This window comes from Nyctereutes procyonoides, unplaced genomic scaffold, assembly GCF_905146905.1.
Source record: "Nyctereutes procyonoides isolate TBG_1078 unplaced genomic scaffold, NYPRO_anot_genome, whole genome shotgun sequence".
Taxonomy (NCBI): Eukaryota; Metazoa; Chordata; class Mammalia; order Carnivora; family Canidae; genus Nyctereutes; species Nyctereutes procyonoides.
The window spans coordinates 25222210-25235568 of record NW_026575036.1 but is presented as its reverse complement, the minus strand read 5'-3'; the positions used below and the strand labels follow the sequence as shown (position 1 = coordinate 25235568).

General features: G+C 59.5%; 1 protein-coding gene across 8 annotated transcripts in view; it reads left to right on the top strand.

The window, feature by feature from the left end:
• HDAC7 (histone deacetylase 7) overlaps positions 1-13012 on the top strand; it is a 38919-nt gene extending 25907 nt beyond the window's left edge. For all 8 annotated transcript variants that reach the window (XM_055318498.1, XM_055318493.1, XM_055318492.1 and 5 more), the window contains 14 exons: positions 262-481; positions 2014-2147; positions 2312-2432; positions 2683-2732; positions 3946-4053; positions 5760-5815; positions 5946-6033; positions 7054-7173; positions 7392-7489; positions 8844-8962; positions 9628-9761; positions 9998-10082; positions 11498-11636; positions 11797-13012. In XM_055318498.1, the coding sequence (XP_055174473.1) occupies positions 262-481; positions 2014-2147; positions 2312-2432; positions 2683-2732; positions 3946-4053; positions 5760-5815; positions 5946-6033; positions 7054-7173; positions 7392-7489; positions 8844-8962; positions 9628-9761; positions 9998-10082; positions 11498-11636; positions 11797-11842 (1518 nt within the window). In that variant the 3' untranslated portion in view covers positions 11843-13012. The remainder of the gene's footprint in view (positions 1-261; positions 482-2013; positions 2148-2311; positions 2433-2682; positions 2733-3945; positions 4054-5759; positions 5816-5945; positions 6034-7053; positions 7174-7391; positions 7490-8843; positions 8963-9627; positions 9762-9997; positions 10083-11497; positions 11637-11796) is intronic.
• Positions 13013-13359: the final 347 nt, after the last annotated feature.

The following is a 13359-nucleotide window of genomic DNA, read 5'->3' as shown; positions in this document are numbered from 1 at the left end:
GGGTTCTGGCTTTGGAGTCCCAAGGGTCCAAAGAACTGGTGGCGCAGGGTGGTCATTCTGGGCCACAGACCTTCGAGGGTGGCAGTGGGGCGGTGCCGAGGGTTCCGAGATCAAAAGCCAGAGCCCAGCCAGGAGGCAGGGCTAGAAGCATCCTGGAATCTCTCCCGGAAGGGACCTGCCTGGAGGTTTCCAAGGTCTTGGGCAGAAGCACATGGAGCAGAATCCGGAACTCTGGAGACTGAGGCCCCTTGCGTTCCTCAGGTGTTCCTGTGGGAGCAGCAGCGACTGGCTGGACGGCTCCCCCGGGGAGGAACTGGGGACTCTGTGCTGCTTCCCCTGGCCCAGGGCAGTCACCGGCCCTTGTCCAGGGCTCAGTCGTCCCCAGCTGCGCCTGCCTCCATGCCGACTCCAGAGCCCGCCAGTCAGGCCCGTGTCCTGCCCAGCTCAGAAACACCTGCCAGGACCCTGCCGTTCACCACAGGTAAGGCCTAGATCAGAGTGAGGCAGGACAAGGGGCTGGGAGCACACGGGGGCCCGGGCACAAGTCCGTGTCGTGTCATGACGCCCCTCAGGACGTTCTCAGAGGCTATGGAGCGCTCTCTTGGCCCTGTTAGATCTGCGTGGCATCCACGGCGCAGGCCGAGTGGGTGGTCGTCCTCGTTTTGCAGACGAGGAGACCTGGGTTCGGGAAACCAAGGTGACAGGCTCACGGTCAAAGAGCAAGCTGCCGGTGGAGCCAGGTTAAGAACCCGCGTCCCCTGACAACTAGTTCAGACCTTTAAAAATACTTATTACGGCTGCTCTGTTTGCAAAAAAAGAGCTCCAGAGCATTTTCGAAACATTGAAAAATACAGAAGTACCTAAGAATAAAATAAAAATCACCAGCCAGCATCCCACCACCCCGGGCAGCCTCTCCTGAAGCTGCTGTAGTTCAGCGCCACCTTCGTCCCCGCTATACACAGATACCGTACGCACGCTTGTGTGTTGTGCCCCACTTTGTTCTGTGAGATGTTACAGGTGCATCATGATGCAATTAACCTTTATTTATTTTTTTATTTTTTTAAAGATTTAATTTATTCATGAGAGACACAGAGAGAGAGGCAGAGACATAGGCAGAGGGAGAAGCAGGCTCCATGCAGGAAGCCCGATGTGGGACTCGATCCTGGGAATCCGGGATCACAACCGGAGCCAAAGGCAGACACTCAACTGCTGAGCCACAATTAACCTTTAAAAGCAAGATTTTCATAGTGTTTCATCACAGTATTTTATTTATTTATTTTTTTGAAGATTTATTACAGGGGTTGAACAGCTAGGTGGTTTCTGATTTTTTTTCTTCCTGGTGTGAATTCACTTGTTCCTAAATCTTCACTCGGCCCTGGCATTGTTTCCCGAGGGCTGCTCTTAAGGAGTGGCATCCCTGGGTCAAGTGATGTGAGCATTTTGAAGATCCTGATGTCCCCAGGCTGCTGACAGAGACCCACCCGCCTGCGCAGGGCCCTCTAGGCGTCCCGCTGGTCGGGCTGAAACAGTCACTTCCCCAAAACTGCATCTGTCTTGTCACATGGCCCCAGGTCACTGTGGGCTTCCCAGCTCTTGGTTTGGGGGTTTCTGAGGAATTCTTTCTCTTCTCACTCCCCGTTGGCAGCCTGTCTGGGTCATGACATCCAGGGTGAGACCCCGTTAGGCTGTGAGCTCTTGAGGTCTTGGTAGCCATCCCGAGTCATGGGAGGAGGGCCAGTGTGGCAGGAAGGCAGTGGCTGTATGGCAGCAGTGTTGGCTGGGGCGTGTGGGGTGGGGGGGAGCTGAGGCTGCCCGGGCAAGAGGCTGGGGTGTGTGGTATGAAGGGCCGAGGGGCAGGATGGGGTATGCGGCACTGTGTGTGTGGGGGTGGGGTGGGGGTGGGGTGGGGGGTTCAGGTCAGCCTGTACGTGGGTGTGAGTGTGTGCAGCCATGCAATGGAGGGGAGGTGCGGGGGCTTCCCCGGGCCTGGGCCCTGAGCCAGGCTCTCGGCAGGGTTGGTCTACGACTCGGTGATGCTGAAGCACCAGTGTTCCTGCGGGGACAACAGCAGGCACCCGGAGCACGCGGGCCGCATCCAGAGCATCTGGTCCCGGCTGCAGGAGCGGGGCCTCCGGAGCCAGTGCGAGGTGAGGATGCAGGGTGGGGGCTGCACAACTGGACGAGGCAGGCGTGTAATGGAAGGAAGGGGGTGGGAGGCCCCGGAGCCAGTGTGAGCAGGGGCCTGGCGGGTGGTGGTCACGGCAGGGAGGCGGCGAGCAGGGGCTCAGGAGCTCTGCGCACCCTCCCTCAGTGTCTCCGGGGCCGGAAGGCCTCCCTGGAGGAGCTGCAGTCAGTGCACTCGGAGCGGCACGTGCTCCTCTACGGCACCAACCCGCTCAGTCGCCTCAAACTGGACAACGGGAAGCTGGCAGGTAGGGGCCCAGGAGCGCCTGGAACCTGCACTTGTCCCCTGACCCACCCAGTCCACCCGTGCCCTGTGTTCTCTTGTCCCGGCTCCGCGCAGCCTGTCCCTCCAGCATCCTGGGTGTCCCCACACCGCCCTGGTCCCCCTGCTGGCCCCCACCCTGTGCACCCGCCTCCAGCCCTCTTCAGGGCTCTCTGCTCCCAGGCAGGCCGGGGCCGAGGGGCTTCAGCTCACACACACTGGGCCTCTCCCCACAGGGCTCCTGGCACAGCGGATGTTTGTGATGCTGCCGTGTGGTGGGGTAGGGGTAAGTGTGCCCGGGGGGTCTTGAGCGGCCATTGCCATGGGTTCTCGGAGCTTCCCCCCTTCTGTTCTCCCAGGCCCGGCCCCTGCCTGCTTGTTCTTGTGGTCCTGCCAGACCCACTGGGCCAGGGGCTCTCCCCTAATGCTCCTCTGCCGGCTAGAAGCTCCCTATGGGCAGGTGTGTCCTCCACCCATCAGTGTCTCCTGAGTGGGGGGCCCTTTGGCTTGCACCTAGAAGGTGTTTGGTAAATGCTGAGTGAGGCTCAAGGAGCAGGGGATCGTCTCCCTTCGTAAGACCCTGGTGGTGGTCGGGATCCGCCCTTCCTCACACGCCGGCCTGGCCTCCGGGGCTGTGGGGGTGCCTCCAGTGTCCTCGGTGACCCAGGCCGTTCTCTCCCCCAGCCCGGCGTCCCCTCGTCCCCGTTCAGTCTGCTTAGGGGGCTCCCTGCCTCCTCTGGTGGTGCCCCTGCCAGGAGTGTGGGGGCAGGGGACGGAGGCCTAGTTTTGGAGGGAAGTGGGAGCCGTAGCTGGGGGGCTGTTTGGGAGCCAGTCAGTGCCCTGTTCACAACTTCCCATTTCTTGCCACTTTCTGATTTTTCCAACTGTTGTTGCTTCTGTTTTCTCCTCCCTCCTCTCCCTCTGTCTCTCTCTCTCTCTCTCTTTCTCCAGCCTCTTGCGACTCTCTCTGCCTTCCTCGCCTCTCTTGGTCCGCCTCGCCCTCCCCATCTCCCCATCATGCCCCCCGGCCCCTCCCTAGCCTTGAGGCCCAGGGACTGGGTTTGGGGGGCCTCCCAGCCTGGGCTAGGGGCCCTGAGTGGAAGACAGTGGTGCAGACGGCCCCTCGAGCTCCGACCGTCCCGCAGGGCCTGAGCAGAGTCAGCTGGGGCTTAAAACCCCCTCCCGGTCCAAACCCCAAGTCCCGCCCAGGTAACGCCATGCCCCCTCCTCTGACCGGGGAGGCAGGCGCGATGCTGCCGGCAGAGTGCTGGCCACATACGGGCTGGTGATATGGACTGAAGCTGGGAAGGAGAAGTCATGCTGGGATTGGGGGACACAGGAGGCCTTGCCTTTGGGTGGTGGGGCACTGGGGAGGCAGCACTGTCTGCCCAGCTCCCTGCCCCTGGGGTCCTGGCCATGGGGTGGGCACCGCCCAAGTGGGCCCTGGCTCCTGTGGGGCGGGCCTCGGATGATGCAGGCCTTGACTCTGGCCCCCACAGGTGGATACCGATACCATTTGGAATGAGCTGCATTCCTCCAACGCAGCCCGCTGGGCCGCCGGCAGCGTCACCGACCTCGCCTTCAAAGTAGCTTCCCGTGAGCTAAAGGTAGGAGGTTGGAGTGGAAAGTGGGTAAGCCACAGAGGACGTAGCAGGACGCGGGGCAGAGGGGAAGGCCAGACCCAGAGCCCTAGGCCTCTCGCTCCTCCTGCCCGGATATCCCCACAGGGTTTTGGAAGGGAAATTGAGAGCTCTGGGGACCAAGCTGAGACTCGAACCTTTATGCTCGTCCTGGTGCTGTTGGGTAGGGAGTCAAGCTACTGGTCTCTAAGAGAGCCAGGGTCCTAATTATTCAGGATCACTTAAACACAGACCTGCTGTGTGATCACTGGGAGGCTGCACAGCATCTCTGGACCTTTGTCCATTGGCAGATTGGTCCTTGGCAATCCTGAGGTCTTTCTGGTTTTGTTTTTAAAAGATTTTATTTATTTATTCATGAGAGACACAGAGAGAGAGGCAGAGACACAGGTAGAGGGAGAAGCAGGCTCCCTGCAGGGGGCCCGTTGCGGGACTCGATCCCGGGACCCTAGGATCACGACCTGAGCCAAGGGCAGATGCTCAACCACCCAGGTGTCCTTTTATTTATTTATTTTTTTAAGATTTTATTTATGGCAATCCCAAAGTTTTTATTTTTATTTTATTTTTATTTTATTTTATTTATGATAGTCACACACACAGAGAGAGAGAGAGGGGCAGAGACACAGGCCGAGGGAGAAGCAGGCTCCATGCACCAGGAGCCCGATGTGGGATTTGATCCTGGGTCTCCAGGATCGCGCCCTGGGCCAAAGGCAGGCGCTAAACCGCTGCGCCACCCAGGGATCCCAATCCCAAAGTTTTATAGCTAGGGTTGGTGCCTGTGCGTGTTTGCTCTGGGCTGAGCGCCTTACAGGGGCTTGTGCTGAGGCCCGCACCCCGCACTGTTGAAGTTGAAGAGCTCACAGCCCAGGGTGCCCACCTGTTCAGCGTCCTAGCTCCTCCTCGGGGATGGGGAGCGGGGCATGCAATCCAGAGCTCAGCGCTGAGCTTCAAGGTCGGGCTTCACCCTTTTACAAGTGAGCAGCTTCCCATAGTTATTTCACTTGCCCAAGCTTCAGATTTCTCCTCAGCTGTGAACTGGAGACAGTCACGTCTGTCTTCTGGAGGTGTTGTGAGGACTAGATGACATTTAGCTCAGAGAGATGTCAGGATGAAGTCCTGCGTTTATAGAGTGCCGGGGCCCGGTGCCGGCCGTGTAGCTTTTACCCAACAAATAGTAGCTGTTGGTATGAAGTGATAAGAGCCAGGACACTCCCGGGTGGGGGGTTTGTGTTCACGGCCAGCCTAAAAGCAGAGGATGTGCGGCCTGGGGGGCCAAGCCCCGGGGCGCCTCAGATCCAGCCTGGCCACGTTCAGAGCTGCAGACAGCTAGTGTCCTATGGCCTCTACTCAAGGGATGAGCCTGGGGGATCCCTGGGTGGCGCAGCGATTTGGCGCCTGCCTTTGGCCCAGGGCGCGATCCTGGAGACCCGGGATCGAATCCCACGTCGGGCTCCCGGTGCATGGAGCCTGCTTCTCCCTCTGCCTGTGTCTCTGCCTCTCTCTCTCTCTCTCTCTCTCTCTCTCTCTCTCTCTCTCTCTGACTATCATAAATAAATAAAAAAATTAAAAAATTAAAAAAAAAAAAAAAGGGATGAGCCTGGGATTGTGGGCAGCTTCATGGAGATGTGGGTCCAGGTGCCGGCCGTTTGGCTGACAAGCATTCTTTCTGTTTCCAGAATGGTTTTGCTGTGGTTCGGCCCCCAGGACACCATGCAGACCATTCCACGGCCATGTAAGGCTGGGGGGAGGCTTGGACAGGGGTGAGATGGGGGGCATTCTCTGGGGCTAGGAGGCTGGAGAGGTGGAGACATGAGGTGGGGTAGCGGGGATGGGCTCTCAGAGCCTCTCTCTCCTCCTCCCAGGGGCTTCTGCTTCTTCAACTCCGTGGCCATCGCCTGCCGGCAGCTTCAACAACAGGGCAAGGCCAGCAAGATCCTTATCATGGACTGGGTAGGTCCTGGTTCCTAGCCCCTTCGGATCCGAGAGCCCAGTGGAAAGAGCCCTGAGCCTGGCATCACAGGGTCTGGCTTCCTGTTTCTAGTTCCACGTTAGCCTCCTGAGCCTCCACTTCCCTCTGTAAAATGAGGGCGAAGATAAGCCCCACATGGGGGGCTGCCGGGAGGCCCTCCACCATCACAAACTCCCACAGCGGGAGAGCCTTTCGAATGCTCTTCGGCCTCCACTGGCTTCTTCCTGTGGATATTGTAATTGCCACATGTCCCCTCCAATCCCAGTAGTAGCCGGTAACCTCAGCGTGTCCCCAATCACGTCCAGACACAGCCGTTTGACCTGCGATGTGTTTGATTCTAACTGTAGCCTGGTTTCCGATGAGGAATGTGAGCTCAGAGAGGTTAAGTAACTCGCACATAGCCACACATCTCGTAACTCCCGAGACTGGGATTTGAACCCACTTAGCTCTGGAGTCCGTGGATCTAACCAAGCCGTACCACTCTGCAGCAACATCTGTGAATGGGGCGTTCCACTCTCCACACTTGTGCCCACGCACCATCCTGTGACTTATTACCAAGTGTCGGGCCACAGCTCCCCTAGGGGCAGGCCCTGGGCCTCATGGACCCGCCCCTCTGTAAGCAAGCTGGCTTTCTGGTCACCTGCACCACTCTATGACCTTGGACAAGACACAGTGGCGGAGGTCCCTGGCACGCGTCGTCCTGGACTCTTCTCTCTTGTGCCATACATTTCTTGCTCCCGCTGGCTGGCCGGCCCTTGGCAGGCCTCCTTCCCCCTTCAAGGGTCTCAGGGGATCTCTGCCCATGTCCAGGGTTGTGCACACACATGTGCACACTTGGAGAGGCTGAGGCCCAGACTTGGGAGCCCTTAACAGTGGTCCTTACTCCTGGTCTAGGGACCTGACCCTCAGAAGAGGGCCCCTCAGAACCCTTCCAGCCTGCACCTGTCTCCGTCCGTGTGCTTTCAGGACTTCCCTGACCCTTTGTCCCTCTCCCCGCACAGGACGTTCACCACGGCAACGGCACCCAGCAGACCTTCTACCAAGACCCCAGTGTGCTCTACATCTCCCTGCATCGCCATGATGATGGCAACTTCTTCCCCGGCAGCGGGGCCGTGGATGAGGTAACGACACGCTCCCTTCCAGCCCCGTTGACTCTCCCTCATGGCCCTGCCTCTGCCACAACTAGCTGTGGGGTCCTGGGCAGGTTGGTTAGCCTCTCTGACCCTTCGTTTCTCCATCTGGAAGTGAAGAGGCCAGATGGGCTGGTCTCGCCACACTGGCATCCCGGGATTCCTCTCCTGGGACTCTGCCCTCATCTCCCTTGCTTCCTCTTTTCCAGGTGGGAGCGGGTAGTGGTGAGGGCTTCAATGTCAACGTGGCCTGGGCAGGAGGTTTGGACCCCCCGATGGGGGATCCTGAGTACCTGGCCGCCTTCAGGTAAGGCTCTGGGTGCCCAGAGGAGGTCTCCCAGCGAGGCCACCCTTCCCTGCCCCTTTACCCAATGGCACCAGGCCGGGGGTGATTGGTTGCCTTGGCAAACTGTCCTCATCCAGTTACTGGACATCGTAAGCCAGTCCTGGGGCGGGCCTTCCAGGCTGAGACAAAAGGAAGAGCCCGGTTATATTGGCCACTAAGAGCCTCCAGTCCCCATGAGAAGACAGGAAACGCAGAATGAAAAAGTCAAGGGTGCTTTATAAAGTCACATGTTACCAAGAGCCAGTGTTGAACTGAGTGCTGGAGGGTAGTCAGGGTGGGGGGAGCCTAGCTGCCACATTCAGGCAAGAAAGCTGCCTGGAGGAGGTGGGCTTTGTACAGCAGATAGGGAGTTGAAATTGTGGAGAAAGAAAGCAGGTGCTGTGGATGTTGGAAGAGTTACTTAAGAAATGGCATTCTAGGGCGGCCCAGCTGGCTCAGCGGTTTAGCGCCTGCCTTCGGGAGGGCCTGATCCTGGAGCCCCAGGATCGAGTCCCACGTCAGGCTCCCTGCATGGAGCCTGCTTCTCCCTCTGCCTGTGTCTCTGCACTTTCTCTCCGTCTCTCATTAATAAATGAAAAAAAAAAAGAAATGGCGTTCTAGAAGAGGGGCTTTCGGCTCAGTTTAGGAGCTCTTATATGTTTCACTCCGGGGCACCCCATTTGGGAGAAGAGAACCCTGGAAGTGGGTCTCAAATACTCCGTGAGAGCTAATTCTGTAGGAGCCCTGGACTGGGCTTCCTAGCATCTGTGTACCCCAAGCCCAGGGCTTCGAAACACATCAAAAGGAACCCCAGAGTTGGGTGAGGGATGGTGGGAGGCAGCTGAGGGGGCTGGCAGGGGCAGAGGATGAAAGAATGGATCTGGATGGCCCAGGACCTCAGGAGAGTCAGCTCGCAGTGGCGAGGGGTGAGGTGCGGTCAACTCAGTCCAAAGTGGGTAGCAGCTGAGTACCAGTGGTTTCCGGTCCCCAAGGCTTAGTGATCTGCTCCCACTGTGGCCCTGCCCAGTGCCCCCCAGGCACCCCTACCAGTGCCCCCCCTCGCACACACACTTTCCTTCCCTTTGGTGCCCCATCCTTGATTCCTTCCTGCCTTTTGCCATTGAAGAGCTCTGGGTGGCCGAGTCCTTAGGCTGTGCTAGGGATATGGGTAGCCAGCCAGGTCAAGGAGGTTGAAGGGATCCATTTCTCCTGCTGGGCAATCGGGTGTCTTGGGGTCCTAAGAGCAGGGTACCCACAGTGAATCTGGTGGGGAGGGGCCTCTGCCCCTGGCAGCCCTGCACAGAGTGATGAGCCCCCGCATCTGGCACCCTCACAGGATGGTCGTGATGCCCATCGCCCGAGAGTTCTCTCCGGACCTGGTCCTGGTGTCAGCTGGGTTCGATGCTGCCGAGGGTCACCCAGCCCCACTGGGTGGCTACCATGTTTCCGCTAAGTGTAAGGAGAGCCCAGCCCGGGGGGAGATGGAGGGAAGGAGGGGTAGGCCGGGAGGGGAGGCACTGCCAAGTCCAGCGGAAGGTGGCAATGGCCGGCCCAGGGTCACAAGTGAGGACTGGCGTGTGGCAGCTGGCCCTGGCATTCCCTGGGCCCTCCTAGCTGAGCCTTACCCAGAACCCCTTGCATGACCAGGGCAGTCACCATGGGAGGCCTCAGCTACCATCTGGGGACTAAGTCTGGTGGCCAAAAAGCTCAGCCGTAGGGCCCCCCTCTCCCCCACACACACCCCAGTTGTGCCATTCCCGGCTGGGTTGGCAGCTTCTCCTGGGGGAGGATGGGGAGGAGCAGTGTTCTTAGAACAGAGGGACTCGCTCAGCCTGCTGGGCCCCAGGGCCCAGGGTCCAAACAGAAGATGGTGAGGCTTAGTGGAAGACTGGCGGGAGTCCAAGCCCTGGCTTCTCGTCCCGGCCCTGCCACTTAGTAGCTGTGGGCCTGCTGCAAGTCCCTTAAGCTCTGCAGGCCTTGACTGGGGCATAGAATAGGTTTTACCCAGGAGTCCATGTGAAAGCCCTTGAAGCAGTAGAGGTGTATGCATCTGATCATTATTTATAAAGGAGGACGCCCTCCACCCTGCCTCTCCTGTTCCTCCCCACCGAACCGTCTAGGTTTTGGGTACATGACGCAGCAGCTGATGAGCTTGGCGGGCGGTGCGGTGGTGCTGGCCTTGGAAGGTGGCCATGACCTCACAGCCATCTGTGACGCTTCTGAGGCCTGTGTGGCTGCTCTTCTGGGCAACAAGGTAAGCTGCCCCCCCGCCCCCGCATCTGTGCATCCGTAGGGCAGGGGTGGCAGTCCTAGAACGAGGGGGACCGAGGGGGTGCCCCTTCCCCAGGTCAGATCTAGGACCCGGGTTTCCAGCCTTAGGCAGAGCCAGGAGCACATGAGTATTTGTGCCTGGAAAGCCAGGGCCCTTGGCGATGGGAGAGAGCTGGGCCTGTGCGTCCCTACGGGCTGATATGCTGTTTTCTATTGTAGGTGGATCCCCTCTCAGAAGAGGGCTGGAAACAGAAACCCAACCTCAACGCCATCCGCTCTTTGGAAGCCGTGATCCGGGTGCACAGTGAGTACAGAGAGAGGGCACCCACTGACCTCAGACTTGGAGAACCTCCAGGGTCTACTGCCCTCAGGAACCCGGGCCCCATGGCCTCCAGTGCCCACCAGGCGAGGGGCTCCACTGCTGTGCAGCAGTGGGCTTCCTCTGAATCACCCCCACAGTAATGGCGGGACTTCCTCCCTCTCCATGTTGGGTACTCGTGGAGCCCCCTGGGTGGATCCAATGAGGACCATCAGTCCATCAGGGGGGACCCCCTGCCTCCTCAAGGCAGGACCGGCCTCCCATCCCCAACCTCAGCCCTAGGCCAGGGCCAGGCTGGAGCAATAGACCTTTTGCCAAAAGCGCTGGATCCTAGTTTGACCCTCAGTCCTGTCCATGGGGATCTTGAGAGCTTTGCCTGCTTTGGGGGCTTAGAATAACCCTACATTTGGGGGTGCTTGGGTGGCTTCATCGGTTCAGCATTCAACTCTTGATTTTGGCCCAGGTCTTGACCTCAGGGTCATGAGTTGAAGCCTTGCATTGGGCTCTGTGCCCAGTGTGGACCCCACTTAAAAATAAATAAATAACCCTACATATGGAAAGCATTTTGAATTTTCACCTTTAATCTCCACGGAGCACTTAATGTAAAGACCCACGTTCACTGCTAGGGATGCAAAAACGAATGAAGTCGATTTCCCCACATCCAGGGCCAGTAGGGGAAGTGTGCATAACAGTAAAGATGCTGCTAGTGCTTTGCGTGGAGTCTTCACCCCGGGGCCAGGCTCTGGGCTGGGCATGTCCTGTGGACGTTATGTGCCTACAACAGTAGGCAGGATGGTCATGTCCATGGCTAGCGGGGGTGGTGGAAGCCCAGGGCGGGTAGGTGACTTGCTGGTGGCCCCACAGAGCAGCCGTGGTGGCAGTCAGCTCTGTGCCATGTCCCTCCCACGTCCCACACTGTCCTGTCCTGTGTGTTGGGCTGAGCATCACGGGGGGGCTGTGCATGAGTGACACCCTGTGTTCCAGGAGGCTGGGGCTCGGGATCTGTGAGGTGGTCTGAGATAGACTCCATCTAGGGAAGAGTGAGCTCTACTGGTGCTCTTAGGGACCCCATGCTGTGGGAATGGGTCAGAGGTGGGCTCTCGCCCGCAGGCGTAGGAGAATGGCTCGGGCACCTGCTGGGGCCTCTTCGTAGCCCCACCGGGTCTGGTCTGCTCACCCTGTCAGGGCTGCGGGGGGTCAAGCGAGGGAAAGTGTTATGTTGAGGGTAGAGGCAAGGGAGAGCGCTGACCCCAAACTGAGGATACGCCCATACGCCCACTGACGGGGGGCCCTTGGTCTTGAGAGGTCCAGCCTTGTATCATCGGTCTAGGATGTGCGGTGTGGCAGGGTGGAGGGGCTTGTTTCTCTAACCCTTTCTGACTCTCGGCTTCTTGGCCCAGGTAAATACTGGGGCTGCATGCAGCGCCTGGCTTCCTGTCCAGACTCCTGGGCGCCCAGGGTGCCAGGGGCTGACACAGAAGAAGTGGAGGCAGTGACTGCACTGGCATCCCTGTCCGTGGGCATCCTGGCTGAAGAGCGGTAATGCCCGGCCCCCGGCCGGCCCACAGCCTCTCCACCCCTCGGACCCTCCCCACCCGACGACCCCAGATCCCAGCACGGCCACCCCAGCCTTCCCCGGCTTCCCGGCATGCAGCCCCCGGCCCTCCAGCACGCCCACCCTTGCGTCTCCCTCCCCCAGGCCCCCGGAACAGCTGGTGGAGGAGGAAGAGCCTATGAATCTCTAAGGCTTCACAACGGATTCGCCTGCCCACCCCTGCCCTTCGGACCTGGTTCTCCTCTAGCCTCTGGCAACAGTACCCAGTCCCCGGGTCTACAGAGGGCCTTCGGGCAGGTAGTTGGGGCCAGAGCACAGCCCCTTGCCAGTCACCCCAAGGAGCCTGAGCAGGGCCCTGCGTCTAGGATAGGGACCAAAGAGGACCCGGGGAGGAGGCCAGCTGGGCAGCCAGCTCCACCTCAGTAGGGCTCTCTCAAGAACAGAGTCGACCCCTTTGGGGTCCAGGCCCCTGGCTGGGCCCCATCCCTCAGGACTGCACAGAGGAGGACTAGCTCGGTCGGGCCCACCGATAACCACTATTCTTCATGGCTCCGTAGACCCTGGGCTTTGCACACGGCCCCAGGCTCCACGCAGAAATGTGAACTTGGCCTCAGCCAGGGTGGCCCTCCCTAGGCTCTGAGGGCTGAGCTGGAGTATGGGGGGGGGAGGGAGGGGGAGTCAGGGGGTCCCTTACCCCTGAGTGCAGGGGCATCCCTCTTGCCTGCTTCCTCAGATGACTCTGGAAGCTCCCCCCCCCCCGCCCACCCCCCGCCACTGGGCAGGGAGACAAAGCTCCTTCCGAGAGACCAGTGGTCAGCAGGCCTCCCATCGGGTCCCAGCCCCTGCCACAGGCCCCCCTCCATCAGCCATCTCAGTGCCCTGGCGGAGCCGACAGGTGCTCTGGGAGTTCCGTGCTTCCTGAGCCGATGGTGCCAAACTCTTCATCTCCCCTCAGCGGCACAGCGTGACCGCCAGGGGCCCCTCGGTCACCGCCCCCCTCCGTGAGCCCTCTCTCTTTCTGGGGTCTCCCTCACCCAGCTCTCACTCCTGCCCCACATAGGACTAGCCTGGCTGAGGGGAAAGGGGTGGGAGAGTGGATGCAAGACACAGGGGAGGGGAGGCTGCCCTGGCAAAGTCTTCAAGGCTTCTGGGGTCCTGGCCTGGGGCCAAGAAGGAAAGTGTTTGTGTGCGTGTGAGAGAGAGCGTGAGTGTGTGTGTGTGTGTGTGTGTGTGTGTGTGTGTGTCTTCCCCAGGACCACCATACCCTGTGTATGTATGCATGTTTTTGTAAAAAAGAAAAAAAAATAAGAAAAAAAAAAGGAAAAAAAATCTGAACAATAAATGTTTTATTTGCTTTAAAGATGCCTGTGAAAGGGCCTCTGGGGAGGAGGGGTGTTCGGTGGGTGAACAGCTGTACCTCGTGCGCACGCGTCTCGTTTACTGCGGGAAAGGGCCCGGCCCCCCTCCAGCCCCGCTCCAGCTACCCCCCTCCGTGGCAGCTCCCTTGCAGAAAGAATCCCTTCTGAACACACCCTGGCCGTCCCCACTTGCCCCACCTGGGGGTAATCGAGCGGCAGCGGCTTTGGGCTGAGTCCAGAGAGAGCAGGCCTGCCGAGAGGGTGGGATGGAGATGCCCAACCCGGAAGGCCTCCCCCGAGGGTGGTGAATCCGACCTACCTGGGTTCAGGTCCCAGCTGGGAGCTCAGG